This window comes from Porites lutea, chromosome 9 (genome assembly GCF_958299795.1).
Source record: "Porites lutea chromosome 9, jaPorLute2.1, whole genome shotgun sequence".
Lineage (NCBI taxonomy): Eukaryota > Metazoa > Cnidaria > Anthozoa > Scleractinia > Poritidae > Porites > Porites lutea.
This window is the reverse complement of record NC_133209.1, coordinates 25,355,642-25,373,352: the sequence shown is the minus strand read 5'-3', so window position 1 is coordinate 25,373,352 and position 17,711 is coordinate 25,355,642. Positions and strand designations below refer to the sequence as shown.

At 37.7% G+C, this 17,711-nt stretch overlaps 1 protein-coding gene across 3 annotated transcripts; it reads left to right on the top strand.

Moving 5' to 3' along the window:
- The first annotated feature begins 668 nt into the window (after positions 1 to 668).
- On the top strand, positions 669 to 17,128 carry LOC140947647 (peroxidasin-like). Of its 3 annotated transcripts, none has more exons than XM_073396808.1 (6): positions 669 to 814; positions 7,793 to 7,884; positions 8,648 to 8,959; positions 11,552 to 11,845; positions 13,229 to 13,537; positions 14,639 to 17,128. In XM_073396808.1, exons 2-6 carry the CDS (start codon positions 7,833 to 7,835, stop codon positions 14,971 to 14,973), a joined length of 1,302 nt encoding a protein of 433 aa, XP_073252909.1. In that variant the 5' UTR covers positions 669 to 814; positions 7,793 to 7,832; the 3' UTR covers positions 14,974 to 17,128. The 3 variants fall into 3 exon arrangements, with proteins under 3 accessions (XP_073252909.1, XP_073252908.1, XP_073252910.1); XM_073396807.1 differs by lacking the exon at positions 669 to 814 and adding an exon at positions 6,418 to 6,622; XM_073396809.1 differs by lacking the exon at positions 669 to 814 and adding an exon at positions 7,577 to 7,708.
- The last annotated feature ends 583 nt before the right edge of the window (positions 17,129 to 17,711 follow it).

Here is a 17,711-nt window from a genome sequence, read left to right as displayed (position 1 = left end):
CCACGGTCGGTTTTACAATATCAGTGTAAACCTGTGTAACTAGATTATGCAAATCCAGTTTGATTCACAGAGAGGCCATAGTATACGAGCCACTCAAGAAAAAGAATGGCATTAAATCGTCTTCATGTCGTGAAATTAGGAAATTCACAAATTTTCGACTGAGCAACCTTGGTGTGGGGTAGATAAGGAGGATCACACTGTAATCTCCAATTTCTCAATCCAGTATTAAACTCTATTTTTTTTATCTTGTACGTGACCTTTGTATTACACATCCAAGCTTTCATGTTAAAAATCTAAGCTTTTTCAAAGTATATTTGTTTTTTATGACTTCTCATCTTCACTTATTTGACGTTTATTTTCACAGGATTTGACATTTAAACATGCTACTACTTTTAAGACAGCATTAGTGAAGAATTTCGTTTGTTATTGGAAGCAAACATGTTGAATTAGGGTAATTTCCTCTGTTTAGAAACTTCGTTTATTTTCCCAGCTTTAATATCAGATTTGACTCCCATGAAGCAAATAACAAATGCGAGTTAGCAGACACCACCGCGGTCTACTTGATAGATTTCCTTTCTTAGTTTGTAATTACGTATATGAGAAAGCACTCTCTGTTTAAAGGCATACGTTACAGTAAGTTTTTCAGAAAAATTGCATTGGTTACCGAGGGAACATTGTTCATATATTGACATTTTACGATGTTTAAATAAGAAAGCCAAGCGGTATATAAGAATGCTGCAAATCGAATCAAGCTTGAGGTTGGAAATCATTTGGAGGTGAAACGTATACAGCGGAGCCCAAACAGCACTCTACCGTAAGTAAACGTTTAGTTAAAAAAGTTGAGTCCTTTTTCTCCTTGCGTACCGGATTGTACAAAAACATGACTTACTATTTTAAAGATTTGCTTTTAACCGAGGCGATTTAGGAAATGGGTTTACATATTTAATAAGTGAACAATTTCAGTATTGAAATGGCACATCAGAAGTCCAATAAAAAGATCAGAAATGCTATCCACTATTCACAAAGGCTATGGTCATCTCATTGAATTCAGTGCTGGCGCAAAATTTTAGCTTAAGACAAATATTGGCTTTAATTCATGAATTGTGAAATATCAAAAACACGCGAGCCCAAAAGAAACAATTGCAAACAACTGTATTCACACTTAAATAGCAGTTTAGAAGCACTGACATTTCCTTTTAAAAATATTGTTATAAGACGCGTCTAGGTTTTTACCCGTGAGTCAGGATTGAACAGTCAAAACATGATAATTTAACCGAAACATTGCTTAGAAACCACTATTTGCTGTTTTTAAAAGAGGGACAAGATCAGAGACGGCTTGTATATGTCCTTAGCAGAAAAAACTTCAGGCGTCGATCATGAACTAAAACTCCAAAAACGTGACCATCAATCTGTGAAAGAAAGCTTTTAACTCAGATGGAAGGCATATTAACTCAAACCAAATATCCGTAGTAATTTTTTTCTTATATTTAAACAGATGTGTTGAATTTGCAGCTTAGTGTGTAAACAAGTAGATTGGAAATCATAGACTTGTTTGCCCTACTAGAGTGATGTTAATTGGAATTTAATACACGCACTTTTTCACGCACCCATAAATTGAAACTGGCACTGAAACTGCTCATGCATCAAATTTATTAGTAAATTGTCGGGGGAAAAAAGGTATTTCACGGATCTGCCCGAAAACGAGAATAAAAGACGCCTGTTCCACTTGCTACTTTAAAAACTGTACGGTGTTCGAGGAGTATCACAAATAAAATTTACCATGTCTGATTCTTTTTTTGTCTTCTATGATTTTGCTATCTTGTCTATGATTAAAAGGAAAAATCCTTTTGGTTTTTATTGTGTCATCTTGATTGTAAATTTGTCGCGTTTGATTTCTCCAATAACAATTTTGATTTCCAAAGTTTGTCGCGTTTGATTTCTCAAATGACACCTTTGATTTCCAAAATTTGTCGCGTTTGATTTCTCATATGACACTTTTGATTTCCATAATTTGTCGCGTTTGATTTCTCAAATGACACTTTTGATTTCCAAAATTTGTGACGTTTGATTTCTCAAATGACACTAGAGTTTGATTTGCAAAATTTCTCGATTTTTACTACTAACTGAACGCTTATGTTTTCCAAGTTTGTTGAGTATGCTCTCTGAAATGCGTTTTTGATTGTTAATCTAGGTCGTTTGGTTTCCCAAATGGCGTTTCTGATTTCTAAAATAGTATAATGACATAGATGTACCCACGTGCCAAAATCGTTCCAGACATATTCCCCGATCATATCAATGGTTTTTAAGGACCGCAAATGATGTACAAAGTACTCAAATTCCTTGTATGAATTTTTTTAGGACATGGCATGAATATTTTTTAGGGTTAATTGGCGTGCATAATTTTTTTTTCATTTAATTTTCCCTTGCGCGAATATTTTTTTTGTTTTGTACTTCCCCCCCCCCCCCCCCCTCCCCTAACCCCATAAGTTTTCTAATGGTCCGTCCCTACCTTATATTGTCAGTGTGTATTGTTTCCTTTACATGACGTTGAGAAAATGTCACGACTTCAAGATCGATACTCGGATCCGATACAACATATAAACTCAAAAATACTGTAACTCAGTTTGCCATGCTAGCATGGAAGGTTATTGTTTACAAAGATCCTGTTCATTATTGGTAAATAATGTTTCTTTTCTTACTCTAATTTTGATCGCATCAAAGAGATGTAAGCTTACATAAAACATCGAGCAATAAACGTACATAATAGTGACTAAATTCCATGACAGAACGTAGCATTTTCACGCAATCCTTGGCCTGACATGGCAGCCAAACACGAGAGAGAACAGAAGAGCAAAAGGTCACGTGTAAACTCATCAAACAAGTGGGATACCCCCAGCTGGTTTAAACGCCGTTAGTCGACTTTCTTCCCATCGAGTACTGAACAGAAAGTCGACTAAACGGCGTTTAAACCGCCCGTAGGACACAGAGTGGCTATGAACTAAAGGTAAGGGAGCTTTTTGAATCAATATTTCGCGTGATCATGATTTTTTTTTTCTTAGCGTCAGTAGATTCGAATACATGTGATAAAATTCGAACATTAAGGGCCCGAATCACATGTAATAATGCAAGAAATATCGACCTTCATTATCTTAAAGGCTACTAGCACAGATAGACAAACAAGAAGACTTCATATCTTTAAGATTTTTGCGTTTATTTAGCATCAGATAATACACTAATAATTCTAGTATATTCCGACCAAATGACCTCTGAAGCCCGAACCCACACATAGTGCGCTTGGGCTGCCTGTGGAGAAATCAAACGCGATAAATTTTGTAGCCTGCGTAGCAAGCGGCTCCGCGCGAGTTCGTAAAGAAAACTGGAACGAGAGCAAAAAAAGGAATGAAGGGGGAGGTGGAGGGCCCGCTCCAAATTTCGCGCTATAACTCGACTGGAAACGCTTGCTACGCAGGCTATAAATTTTGGAAATCAAAAGTGTCGTTTGAGAGATCAAACGCGTCAAATTTTAGAAATCAAAAATGCAATTGAGAAATCAAACGCGACAAACTTTGGAAATGAAAAGAAATCAAACGCGTCAAATTTAAAATCAAAATAACACAATAAAAACCAAAAGGATTTTTCCTTTTAATCGTAGTCAAGATATCAAAATCAAAGAAAACAAGAAAAGAATCAGACATAGTAAATTTTATTTGTGATACTCATCGAACACCGTAAAAATGTCCTACTCTTAATGGTGGTGCTACGAACTCCTTGGAGTTTCTCACCGTGGTGAAAGAAAGCTTTTGATCGAGATAAAAACTGATACGCAATGTTACAAAGTCAAGAAGAAAGCTATGTTAAATGATGCAAAAGCTAGTAAATGGAAGAGAAAGACAAAAAATATAAAAAATCTATATCTACAAAAGGAGTTACATTTAAAAAACTAAGTCTTTATATATATGTATATTCTTTTACAGTTTTCCGAATTAAGAATTAAGAATTAAGAAAAAAAGTAATCCTAAATGTTATAAATATCAAAAGTATTAATACTAAAATCTCGCTAGTTCCTTAATATCGATTTCAAAAACGAAAAAATACGAGGCGCGTATTCTTCTCCCTTCAGTTACATTGCGCTGCTGCTGTGTTCTGATTGTACGATCGTCCGTGAGCTCGTGCGTCTGCGCCACTATCTGTTCGACTAGTGGTTCAGTTATCGCAGTTGAAGCTTCTTATTCGGAGGCTGCAATATGACTTGGGTTTGTGATCCCAAGACCACCCACCTTACAGGTAACGCTAACAAGCAACGCTCAGCAGGCGTGCAGTAGCCTGCGAGAACATCCGTTTCTCCTCGCTCTTCGCCGCCGGGGACGAAGAAGAGTGAGGAGAAACGGATGTTTTCGCAGGCCCTAGGCGTGCTGGTGTGCCCTCTGATAGCAGAAAGAAGAAGAAGAAGAAGAAGAAGAAGAAGAAGAAGAAGAAGAAGAAGAAGAAGAAGAAGAAGAAGAAGAAGAAGAAGAAGAATAGCCTGTGAGCAAGCTCTCCTATTTGGGCAAGCGAAGCGAGCCTCGCGAGAACGCGCGAGCTAGAAGAAGAAGAATAACAATAATAATAAAAATAACAATAACAACAACAACGGCAACAACAATAATAAAAACAATGACAACAATCATCATTATTATTACACTATCATAGTTTTTTTGCGTCTTCGACTCAGTCTCGGCCCACTATGGCTCACTATGATAAGGAATGCAAAGGAATATGAGAGGCGTGTAGCCGATATCATAACCAGCAATCTTGACCTTACGCGGGCTTGATCAATAAAGCATATTGGCATGAACAAATGAAATCCCGCAAAGTAAAATAGAAGTAGTAAACATTCTCTCTACCCCACGTATGTGTTTTTATTTAGGGTTTCGTAATATGTAAGAGCATACACTTCCTGCGGCCGGCAGTACGCGATGGTGGGAGGGAATGCTGCACACCCTTTCCGGTTTGGTTTTTGACACGTGAACCTGAAATTAATTCAAGAATTAAGGTCTAATATTTTAAAGTACCTGCAATAGCCTCCATGGTTGTTTCCGTTTTATGCCTAGCAGTCAAAACAACGCTGGAAATGGAAAATGTAACGGGACAGTAAAACTCAGCTTCATCAATATTCCTACCTATTTTTAGTTTTCGCCTTAGTTTATCTTTGAATTTAGTCTTTCCTTCCTTTTACGCTTTAGCAGCGCGCACTGGATCGGCAAATATTGGACAAGTGCTTTTCTTCTTCGTCTTCGTTCTTTGAAGGTGATGTTACATGGGACGATTCGCAACGACGACAATTTTAGCGCAAAGCAGCGTTGCAATGTTGGAACAATGTTGTGACTAATCGAAACAATGTCGCAACAATGTTGCAACGCTGTGTTGCGCTAAAAATAGTCTTCGCGAATCGTCTCATGTAACATCACCTTAAGGAGTTTAGGCCGTTTTACATTGCATGATAAACGCCTTTTTCTGATTTTCAGACTACAAGACGCTTGTCTGAGTTCAACTTCAAAGTTACGTCTGACGTTTTAAAAATGCAAGGTTAACCTCTCTTTTTGAAAGTATTGTTTTGAGCGAAGCCTACCTAACGGCTTTTGATTCAGGAAAAAGCCAGAATGTTGTATGCCCTCATGATCAATCGAGTTCAAATAATCCTGCTAACAATAAGATTAAACCAATTTTCTCTTCGCAGTTTTTTTTTTTTTGCTTGAGAATGTTTTAAATCCGATAAGTTGTACGCCCTCTATTAAAAGGACAACAACACAACGAAAACAGAGGGTCAGATTGCCACAGTCTGGTTGTCCTTGCTATTTTTTAAATAGCTCTCATAAAGTTCTCTTTAACCGTGTTTGCTTAGTCGTACAAACAAATAGTACATAAAATAACTTGTTATTCATGTATTCCTGTGCATACCAAAGTGAAAGTACGTATTTATACAAATCTTTTTTAAAACCCCAGATAGCCTGTCTGCCAACATGATTGTATTGTTTACATTTCGCATATTAACTTAATACTCCCGGGAATTCAGAGATTACGCGCGTTTCAATGCTATGCCGGAAATGCGGTAGAGTATTAAAATTTTAGTTTTTCGTAGCATCATTTTTGTTTGTAGTGTGTTGCGTTTTCAATATCGAAATGCAAAAGTTACGTGTGTTTACCTTAATGGCTGAATTACTATTCGGAGGTGGTATCGGTGCTTTTTTAGCCCTTCAAAGAATGATAGGAAAGTTCGTGGTATGACATGGCACGAATTTGGCAGAAAATTCTCGGGTTTTCCGCGAGATCGAGAGATCGAGTAGGTGTGGTTGGCTAATTATTATTCCGAACACGATATACTCATTCGTCATTAGCAGACAAATCTTGTGATGACATTTCCTGAATTCGTTAGGCAAAAGGAATGACAACGGGGGTGATTTCTTCACAAGATTCACGTTTCACCACGCAGAGCAGAACCAGAGAACAGAGCATTTTAGCAATCTAGACAACCCAAATCATAGTTACGAGTGCAACCGAGGAAGATCCGTATAGGACGGATTAAACTGGAAAAACGTGTAATCAGAGACTGTTGTAATCGATTGGAGTGTAGAATAAGTCACAAGTAAGTGGTTGTTTTTTGTTTGCACATTCACCACCATTTACTTTTGCAGCGATTCTTCCTAAAGCCGAGCTTGCCATGTGCTTCGACTCGCCGCCATAGTCACCGCTTACTTTTTACTGGATCATGGAGGTCAGGTCGACTACTTAAAGCTTTCAAAAGCTTTGCACTTCTCAATGCTGTCACATGTTTAAATGCATGCACGATATATGTTAGAAACTATACCGTAGCAAGATGCCGTAAGGGGCATTGCTGTTCTATAGCATTGTGATTCTCCTTGTATATTAAAACGTTTTCCGCAAACTTTTTTCCTCCAAACAGAGGTAGCTCTAGGTAGATTTTAAAAACAGGCAAGGTCACTGTCTTTTTTAGCGTAAAAAATTGTTTAGAATACGACGTTAAATGTATTGAAACACGGTAAGGTAAGGTAATACACGATTATTGGAGCGAATAAATATTAAAATAGGCCGATTAAAAACTTTTCACCATAACTTGTTGACTTAATGAAAAAAAAAAGTTCGAAGAGAATATTTGCTGTTTTGATGGTTGATTCTTAATCTGTATAGATGATAATAAAATTCGAAGACACAGTGGAACGTCCATATAAACGAAGGATCAAGTCCTCAAGGGCAAAATAACGATGTTTGGTTATATCGAGGTTCATTTCCATTTTTTGTTATGAGTAGCATATCGATATACCTACATTATGTAGAACTTAGTTCATACAGAGGATCGTAATGAGGTCCGGCTGTAAAAATAAATCACTTGAAATCATGTAAATGTTCTATTTTCATTTCATTGAGTTAGCATTGCATGCTGGGAAGCGGTGAAGTAGTTTATGCTCGAGTTGTTGCGAGAGCGGTTTATTTGAATCGCTATATTAGCAATTTGTGGTCATTTGAAAAAGCTTTGTTTACCCGTCACCTAAGCCACAACAAATTGAAATGAAGTTATATTGTCTAGCACTTTCAAAGTCAGCTTTTGACGCCGTTAATAGTAGCGTCGCAACCAAATCAGATCGTTCACTTGCACTTGTGCCGTTGTCAAGATGGCGAACTCGTAGTGGTTCACATTTCACAACATTAAAGGGTATTTTTGGAATCATATATTGTAAAGGAAAAGGAAAAGATTTACTTGTCAACTGACTAATTTGTCAATCTTATTCATATCTAGGTGTAAAACTAGACCGACATCAAGTGGACAAAAGAGACGAATGGACGTAAGGATGATGTTCCTCTATGCTACCGCATTGCTCATTTTAGCTGGTAAGACTTAGAATAGCTATGGTGCAGTATCAATTTACTCTATCTTATTCTTCAATAAAAAAGCACCGTTATTTATTTTTGTACTCAGGAGAAATAAGTTAAGAAGTGTTGCATGTGCTCTTTTTTTATGATTTATGATTCATCTAGTAGCAGAGTACAAAATCGAACGGCTTTGTTGGGAGTCGCCAATGTTAAATCGAAAACTTCTTTTTGAAATCTTTTAGTATCAATTTTTCACTCTTTTTCTACTTCGACCCTTCCTTAAACATTTCATTGTCTGATGCCCAGTGGGGGGCGGGGAGTCCCTAGTTCCCTTCCTTTATCACTTCATTGTCTTATGCCCAGTCAGGGGGGGGGGGGGGGGGTCCCCTACTTCCCGTCCGTAAACATTTCATTGTCTGATGCCTAGTCCACGTGGAGGGAAAGGGGGAGGGGGGGTGGGGTGTGGGTGGAGGTTTGCAGCACATGTCACAGTTCGATCAAAATTGACCATCAAAATTGATAATGTTTGACATCTGTCTATTGACTGGGGTATTAAGATTTCTGCACAACCCCATACATGTATTATTTACATATTTTGACTGTATTCATTTTAACTATATGTGTGAAATGATATGAAATTGAGGCATGCATAATAAATGTAGGAGGATTGTACTGCAGGCATTTCTGACCACCTTTTGTTTGCATGGCAGTATGTTATAGCAAAATATTTCGTCTACAAAGCAAGAGTGTGTTCACTGATTGTTTTTTTTTTCCACTTCAGGAGGTACTCAGAGCACTCCAGTTCCAGGAAAATTTTCCTTTGAAGTCACTGCAAAAATTGAAGTACTTTGTGTACATGTTAGTTACAGTGTTGCAATCAACTGCAAGACTAATGATCCAAGTGCAAATGTTTCTCTCTCTCTTCCTAAACACTTGCCATCACACAATTTACCAAGCTTGCAAGGAAGGTTAAAAAGAAATGGAGCAATCTTCACTATACAAAAAGCAATTTTACACGACGGAGGAAAATACTATTGTGTTGCAGAAAAGAATGGGAAAGTGATTAAAAGAGAAATCTATCTCTACGTGGCAGGTACGTGTGGAATATTTCACAGTTACATACTGTAATATTGGATGTCTATGTCATAGGCTCGTAGTGATAAAAGATTTAATCTTAAGGGCATTCATGCTTGCTGTTTTTGTCATCTCCTTATGCACTCATGATATTGTCCCACCATGTCATGTAGCAATTTCTGACTTTTCAGACATTTTGGTTGCCATGGCAAATAGAAAAACATTTTTGCAACTAAAATTGTAGCAGTAGTCACCAATTTATTTGTTGGCGAGCATTATGTGAGCCAGCACACTATTCTCTACAATAGCAGGAAAAAGCCAAAATTTATTGGGTGTAAGATCAGGAGCATGCACAGTCGATTGCTTTTCTTATTATCCGGGGTATTCACTCCTTTGCAATGACACCGTGTAAAACGCACTTGGACGAGATCGAGAGAATACAAGAGCATGGTGGCCAGCGGATAATTGCAGTATTTTTCCCAAAGTAAATAATTTATTTCAGAGACAGGAAGCGAACCAGCAGAGGAAATGGTAATAATTGTTCTTCAATGATTGAAAAAATAATTTCATTTCTCTTTGTTTTTCTCGCATATCGTATTTGTCCTTTGGTATTGAAATAATTATTGCATTATGCAAGTGTCACTCACTGCAACCATGTAAATTCTTAACTGACAACAATGCGGGCTGGACTATTGATCGATTTTATAGGTATTTTGCCGGGTGAGGAGAAGATTATAGAAGTTATGATACTGACAAAAATTACTAGAGAATTAGTGTCAAATTTATCAAAGTTAAGTCTATCCAAGAGAGCTTTATAAAGTATGAGCTTGCATACCTAAATAAACAGATTCACACTTCATAACAGTGATGACATTTCACTTCTTTTATTACAATCAGTCAACACCTGAAATTCAAAGTTAAAATTCAAACAACCCTAATAAATTACAACTATTGCTGAAAGCTCTGTACCTTGAAGCGACCTTAAGTTTCCTTAGTTTTGCACCAAAACACTACTTGATAACTCTTTGGCAGTTCTTTCAGCCTTTGTATACGCAGCTATATGTTGCATATTCAAAACTCTGTGGAGGAAAATTGTTAAAAGGAAAAAGCAAAACACACACTATGTCTGAAAAGCAACATAAAATGAATAATTTTGTGAATTACCAAAATATTATACTGAGAAACAATCCTGCCTTCAACCTCCATGATTTTGTTCCTTCTCAAAAAATGTTGATCTTTGGTTTATGACGTAATGTTCATGATCAGTATACAAATAAACTGGCAAGGCTCTTGATGTTCGCTCTGCAAGTTGTGAGAACAAATCCTCTTTCATAGACATGAGTTTTTCTCTGTGCATTCAGCAGAAGTGTTGTGCCAGGCAAAAATTTTTCTGTTGGGAGTAAACTGCTGACTCTAGCTCGTGGGTCTTGGGACAAAAGAGAGGAAATGTGTGAAGCAAACCAGCTTTGCACCTAAAGCCACTTCTGTACCACAATCAATAAATCATTTGAAGTATTTTTGCCCATTGAGGCATTAAATTTGATCTTTGTGTCAACATCTCTTCCAATTTAGGTTAATAATTCAGCTTATAATTTGACCATGAGTCACATTCATCCATCAAGGCGAAAGAAAGTCTGAAACCATGTAAATTCAAAATGTGTATCACTCTTTGAAGCTAACCCTTGGCTAACCATTCAACTGTAAAATTATTTGACTGTCATACTGGCAAGTGCCTGCTATGCCATGCGCCAGCACATAGACTACTGTCATGTCCAATGTTTTTTTATACCTTTAAGTCCAAAAAAAATTACTGAGCACCACATTTCCATGTGTCAATACTTTTGCACCTCCTTTTGCAAATTGGCAGAAACTTTGTTGACATAGTAGAGTAGCATAACACAAAAATGTCATGTCTGCCCTGGGATTCATCACTTACCCATTCGTGACCACAATGAAATTATTTCTGTAGGCTAATAAAGAAATTTTAAAAATATAAAAAAGCGATTACTTACAACCCAGGCCTCGTTTATCATCTGCTTGCACTCTGGAAATTCGCTCAAAGGGCTTCCCCATTTATATATCAGAAATACACGGAAATAACATATTTGTCTTTTAAGGCTTACCCACCCTAATTCCCAGGTATTATTTTCATTTTCTTCACTTTTTTTATTTTTAAACTGTATTCTCTGTAAGCTCTGATGCCAGCACTTAATTTCAAATTGACTCTTAGTTTTATTTGTTAGTCTAGGTTCAGATGCTATACTTAGTTCACATAAGCTGAATCCTCATGAAGCACAACTTCTGAATCAGTTTGAAAAAACTAATTGAATTTGAATCGGCTCAACCATTCTTCTTGCCTGGCTCAGCTGGGAATAACAGCCCAATTTACCTAATATTATTTAAAACAGTGCCTTATGTGTTGTAAGGAAGTTCTTCAGTATGCTTTTTCTTCAGTACAATATGGTGATACCCCAATTTTTTTTTCATTTCTTTATTTGGTTATGTATAAAAGAAGCAACAGTGTTAAAAAATGACCTTTGCAAAGTCATTGTATGGACAGTGCTTGTTATGAATATAACTTATTGAATGTTTGGTCTTGCTTTTGTCACAGGGATCCCAAATCTTTCCATTGTTCCTTATATGAGCAAGCGTGTACCCAAGGGATCAAAAGTCATCTACACATGCAAGGCACATAATGCTACAGTTTGTGACAATTTGCAGTGGTCCAAAGTCAATGGGCTTATGAATGACGTTAGCGTAACATCACCGAGGAACAATAACGGAGTGTGGGAAACAGAACTGGAAATTGAAAAGGCTGCTTTTGCTCATTCCGGGAGATACAAGTGCGAGCTTTCTTATCATCAGGATTTGTTGGCGGAAGATGAAGTTGAAGTGACAGTCTCTGGTAAATGTCATTTTAAGGTCATTCATGTAAAATGATAATAATAGTAATAATAATATTTTGTTAATATTAATACTGATATTTATGATAATTTTCTTATAATTCATGGAGAAATAGAGGATATTACATGGCTGCGCGGAGATACGAACTTTTCTCTTTGAGTGTTGAAAAATATTTCACTCGTTCGCTGCTCTCACTTTCTCTGCTTTCATATCTCCAAGCGGCCATGTAATGTTCTATTTTTTATATAAACACCAATGAAATACCAAACCATTTCACTTTAATAGTTTTTTGGTGTAAAAGGCTCAATTTATTATGTAGCCATAGCAAAGGTGATATTTTCACATGTGAAGATATCAAGTTTTCGCGCAAAAGCTCACCTGGTATTTCATTGGTGTTTATATAATAATTATTGATACCACCTTCTGGTTGTCTGAAAAAGCAGTTGAGCATCTTATTTTTCTAAGTTACATGGGGCATTGACTGGGAAAATTTTGGTGTTTTGGATACATGTGGGTGGTTACAAATGGAGGCTCGACCCTCCCCACTGTACAAATGTCTGTACAATTTTGTGACTTTATGGAGCAATATCTTTGCTCACTTTTAACCCTTTAAGCCCCAGTATCCACATTCAACTTCTCTAAACTGATCTCCATACACTTCCTTACAGAATGAGTTTAGAGAATTTGATAAAAGATCATGGCATTTTTCCTTGGGTGATCACTTTATTAATTATCATAATTTATCTCTTGACAGTGTATGGATATTGTTAGGAAAAAATTGATCTTGGTCACTATTGGCACTTAAAGGGTTAAGGGATCACCTTTAAATTTGGTAAATTTCCTAATTTCAAGGTGGTCTTTCCATCAGTGTCTATTGATATTCCCTTACTGGAGGTATTTGTAAGAGTCAAAAGTCAAAAGAATTGTAGAAGGGTCCATTATTGCAGCATCACCTAATATCATAGGCCCTGGCTAATATTATCTACATCTACAATGTACAACTTTAACCCTTTAAGTTCCAATAGTGACTAACATCAATTATCTCCTAACAATATCCATACACTGTCAAGAGATAAGTTATGAGAATTAATAAAATGATCACCCAAGAGAGAATGCCTTGATCTATTATCAAATTCTCTCAACTAATCCTTTAAGGAAATGTATAGAGATTGGTCAGGAGAATTTGTATGTGGATACTGGGGCTAAAAGGGTCAATCTACGACAGTTTCCCATCATACTTGCCATGACTTAAACAATTGCATGATGCCAGTGCTTCTTTTCTTTTTTAAGACAAAACCATGCCTAAAATGAGAAAGTCAGCAAATTTAAGGGTGACATTATTAAACAGTTTTGAAAAGTGAAGGTGTATGTGATTTCGTTCCAGCTCCAGAGGACGTGAAGATAACCACCAGCTCCCCTTCTCCGATATGGGTAAACAATCCAGTCCAGGAATTGAGAATCAGATGTGTCGCCACTGGCTTTCCTTATCCCACATTCACATGGCAAAAAGATGGGAAAGTCATAGAAAATTGTGAAATACATGAAGAATGTGCCAAAACTAAGAGGTACCTTTTGACGTCGTACGGCCTGAAAATAGTGCAGCCACACTATCCTGATGATAATGGAAAATTTAGCTGTGTAGCAAGAAATGCTATGGGGACAGACAGAAGAGACTTTGATGTTATTATACCAGGTAGGTTTTGATTGTGTGGAACCTTTTCCCTCTGATCCCTCACAGCCAATCACCTTCTGAGAAACCAGAGGGGTGAGATCAGAGGTCATCAGTCCATCAGTGTACACTGTACAAGTGTTGCCTATCAGCTGTGACTGTTTCCTTAGGGCATCCCCTTATTTTTTTTGTCTACCGTTGAATGCTTTTCCTGATTTTGCGTCAGTCGGTCGGATTTAAAACAAAAAAAATCACAAGGAGTGTTGGAATAGGTGGCTTGGTACCCCTGCATCGTTGCTGTGGAGCCTGGGAGCAACAAGACATGAAGTAATATATCAAGCTTGAGACGCAGTGTTTCATCTATTGATGAAACACTGTGTTGAATGCTTGATATTACTTCTCAAAGAGATTTTAGAAGAAATTAAGGATGCAAAAATGAGTAGTTTTTCGCCTGATTTCCAACACTCATTAAACATTCATTTCCTTTGTATTTTCTTTATGAATCATTAATGAGATTGACGACACAAAGTCAATATGGCGGAAGAGTTGGTTGATGTTTTAGCAAAATTGAGACAACGTAGGAAAACAAAGTGCACAATATATTGTAAAAAAATGTTCCAGTTTCGCTCAATGTTACTATGCTCATTTTTTGGACTAAAAGAAGTAATTAAAGTGATAAGAGGTTTGTTGTGTAAAGATTGATATAATGCTTGGGAGACATGTTGGATCAATTAAGGTTTTCGGAAAACTGCCCACCTACCCTTCCCCTAACCCAACATTTTGCCCCAAGTGAGAAGCAAATGTTAACGTTAGGTTAGGGAAGGGGTAGGAGAGCAGTTTCCTAGAAACTTAAATTGATCCGACATATTTTGTTCGGCACAAAAGATGTGATTCAGTCATTCACAGGTAATTTCTCGAGTGTCTTAGCGAATAAGGACGCGTAAATTAGCCTGAATTTCACTAAATTACTTCGAGTCGTTTTTACTCCCTCCTGATAGGAGAAAACGACTCGAAGTAATCGTCTGAAATTCAGGCTACGTGTAAATGGAATTCTAAACAAAATAAACTCGACAGCCGTGACGTCACAGCTCTTTTAAATACTTATGGTCACTGCTCTGTTTTCAGTGAAACCTGTTTTAAAGAAATCAGTTCAGACAATGTACCCGTGGTCACCTGGCAGGAAAGAACCATTGAGTATCCCATGTGTTCTGCAGCAGGGCGCCACCCCAGACGTTACGTTTACCTGGCAGCGGCAACTGATCATATATGATATAAAGCTCCTTCAGAACATCGCTAAAAACGACGATAAATTTGAAATCATTTCTTCCCCGAATCATACAGGGAGTGTATTGAAAATTGTATCATTTCCTCAGCCTTCAAGAGTCAGCTTTGTGTGCAACGCAGCTAATTCAAAGGGGAGTGATAAAATGACGTTTGAACTTGCAGAAATGAGTTATTAGAGGTCAACTAGATTTAGTGCACCCCTGCCCCTCCACCCCCCCCCCAAAAAAAAACGCCTTCTGTCACGTAGAATGTAAGAGTTGATTTATATATTTTTTTTACTCGAAAGAGAACTGCGGCGCTTATGAAAATTTCTGACTTGTCAGTTAGGCGTGTTTTGCCTTTAAGGACGGCGTCTATCTAAAACTTGCTGTTTGCGAATAAGAAAGTACTACGTAAACATTCTTTATTTTGTTCAAGGGAGATGACAATAGGAAAAGATGAACGTAAAGAAGGTTTACGTTTTGAAGGTTCCAGATCTAGATTCAGTTATACAGTAACGATGTTAGATGCAATATTAGGGAGCTTTAGCATCGACGACGGCAACGGCAGCGAAAACGTCAGTTTAAAAATTAATTCCCGTTTTTTCAATACTTGTGGCGTTTATTCCAATTTGCTGAAAATGGCAAGTGTAGGCGAATTTCCCTGGAGTTGATTTCTTGAGGACCGCACTCAAGTTTAGAGAGAGAAAAAGAGATTCGTCGTCGCTTGTTTACGTCCTCCATAAAACTTGGAATTAGGCTTTTTCACGTCCTAGTCGTGCAAGGACGGTAAAGAAATGTACAAAAAAGCGTGATGCACGTGCAAAGTTGTTGTTTTGCGTAATAAACCTATTGCTTTTTTGACGTCCTATTTGCCGTCGCCGTCGTCGTTGCTAAAGCTCCCTAATAAATATCAATCGTGTAAGCATTTTCTCATTAACTTGATTTTAGTCCCAAGAGAAACCAAAATCACTTTTCTAAAAATATCCGTACTCAGAGAAAAGGTTACAAGAATTGACAAAATGATCATAGGGAAAATGCCTTGATCTTTAATCAAATTCTCTCAACTGATTCTTCAAGGAACTGTATGGCGATTAGTTAGGAGAATTTGTATGTGGATACTGGGGCTTTAAAGGTTAACCAAGTCAGAAATCAGCTGCTGGGCGAAAATTATTCGTTGAGGACCGCGCTCTTTCGAGTAAATAGACTAGTCTATTAATATAGGTGTAATGCAAGTTGTTTTTTTTTTTTTGCGCTTATCTTTGCCTTTTAAGTTGAGATATCTGTACACCGCTGAAGAAAAGCTTCGACTTAAATAGCACTCAATAATGAAAACAATTCAATTTCCGTTAAGATTTGTAAAATATTTAGACTCACTTCATTATACTCGTACCCAAGATAATATTCAAAATCGCAACATCGCTTGGCGTCAAGCCTGTTTTTAGCCTGTGTACAGACGCCGCCCTCAGACTTTTTTGAGAGGAGGGGGCGTCTGTACACAGGCTAGCCTGTTTTTAGATAGTTTTAATAAAACTACATATCGTTACGTTAAATTTATCATTATCGATTGCTTTTGTTTCATCTGATTTTGATATTAGAAGTCAGCTTGCCGCCATGTAGTTTTTGTTGAAAATACTTTTCACTAATAATCCTTGTATTCGTGCCTAGATTACCAGTACATCTACCTTTGTTTCATTAACTACCGTAAGCTGCTGGTTATAAACCGTGTACTTGCCTATACATCTTCGTAAGGGGGTTTTAGGAGGGCTTTAGACTGCAAAACAGTCGGGTTTTTTTTTTCTCAAAACCGGTTTAGCGTAGCGTAAAAATAGCGTAAGAGTCACGCGCGCGAGCTGCGTGTGAGGCGTCTCTCCCCAGTCTCGCTCTCTGCAAGGGTGGCGCAGTGGTGAGAGCACTCGCCTCCCATCAATGTGTGGTCGACGCCATATGTGGGTTGAATTTGTTGTTGGTTCTCTCCCTTGCTCCGAGAGGTTTTTCTCCGACTACTCCGGTTTTCCCCTCTCCTCAAAAACCAACACTTCCAAATTCCAATTCGATCTGGAACGCACGGACACGTTTAAACGAGTTGATCATTGGAAGCCCTAAAATAACAGAGAAAATTATCCGAGAAAATGGTTTTGAACACAAGAAAAAGAAATCCGGGTTAAATTTAATCCCGGTTTAAGCGCTAATCGGCCTTGGAACGACTGGGCGCAGATGTATTTTTTTCTTGTTGTTTACAGGTAGTTAGGCCTATATTGGTGGTTTTATAAGCTAGCCGACTTATAAGCGGCAGTTTACGGTAATGTGTTTGTAACGTTTTGGATGCAAATTAAACATGATACTTACTCAACGTTGTAGCCTTGGGACTCTTGAAAGTACCGTATGTGTTTCCCCTGGGGTGGTTACTTGGGTTGTTTTGTTTGTATGTGCTGCCCCAGTCTCCAAATTTATTTAAAAAAAGGTTTTGTAAAAAAAAATTCCCGTTCTAGAAATATTAATCAATGAGTCAATTTTCAACAGCTAGTGCAAGATCATTCTCGTATGTCCGAAATGTTATACCCCGATCTGGGAGATGCATCGAATAGGGACCCCGCTCTTGATCGGGATCTCTAACATCATGACTCTGCAGGGCGGCAAATAACTGTATTGGTATTTTTGGGGTAGGTGGAGGCTACTCCCTGGAGTTTTTCACCTTTCCTTCGTCTCCCGCGCGCTTTCTTCTTTCCTCTCCAGTCTCTTCCTGACGCAGAGAGGGGAAGGGAGAGCAAATGAATTTGTTTTAGTCTCTGTACTGTCTACTAGGGACAATTTGGATTTCTTCTAAGTTGTCTTTCGTGCGCGCAGTTCGGGGCGTAATGAAGGCTGGAAATGTTAATGATCAATACCCCCATAGATACCTTACTGTGGAGGTTTACAAAATGTAGTATTCACTT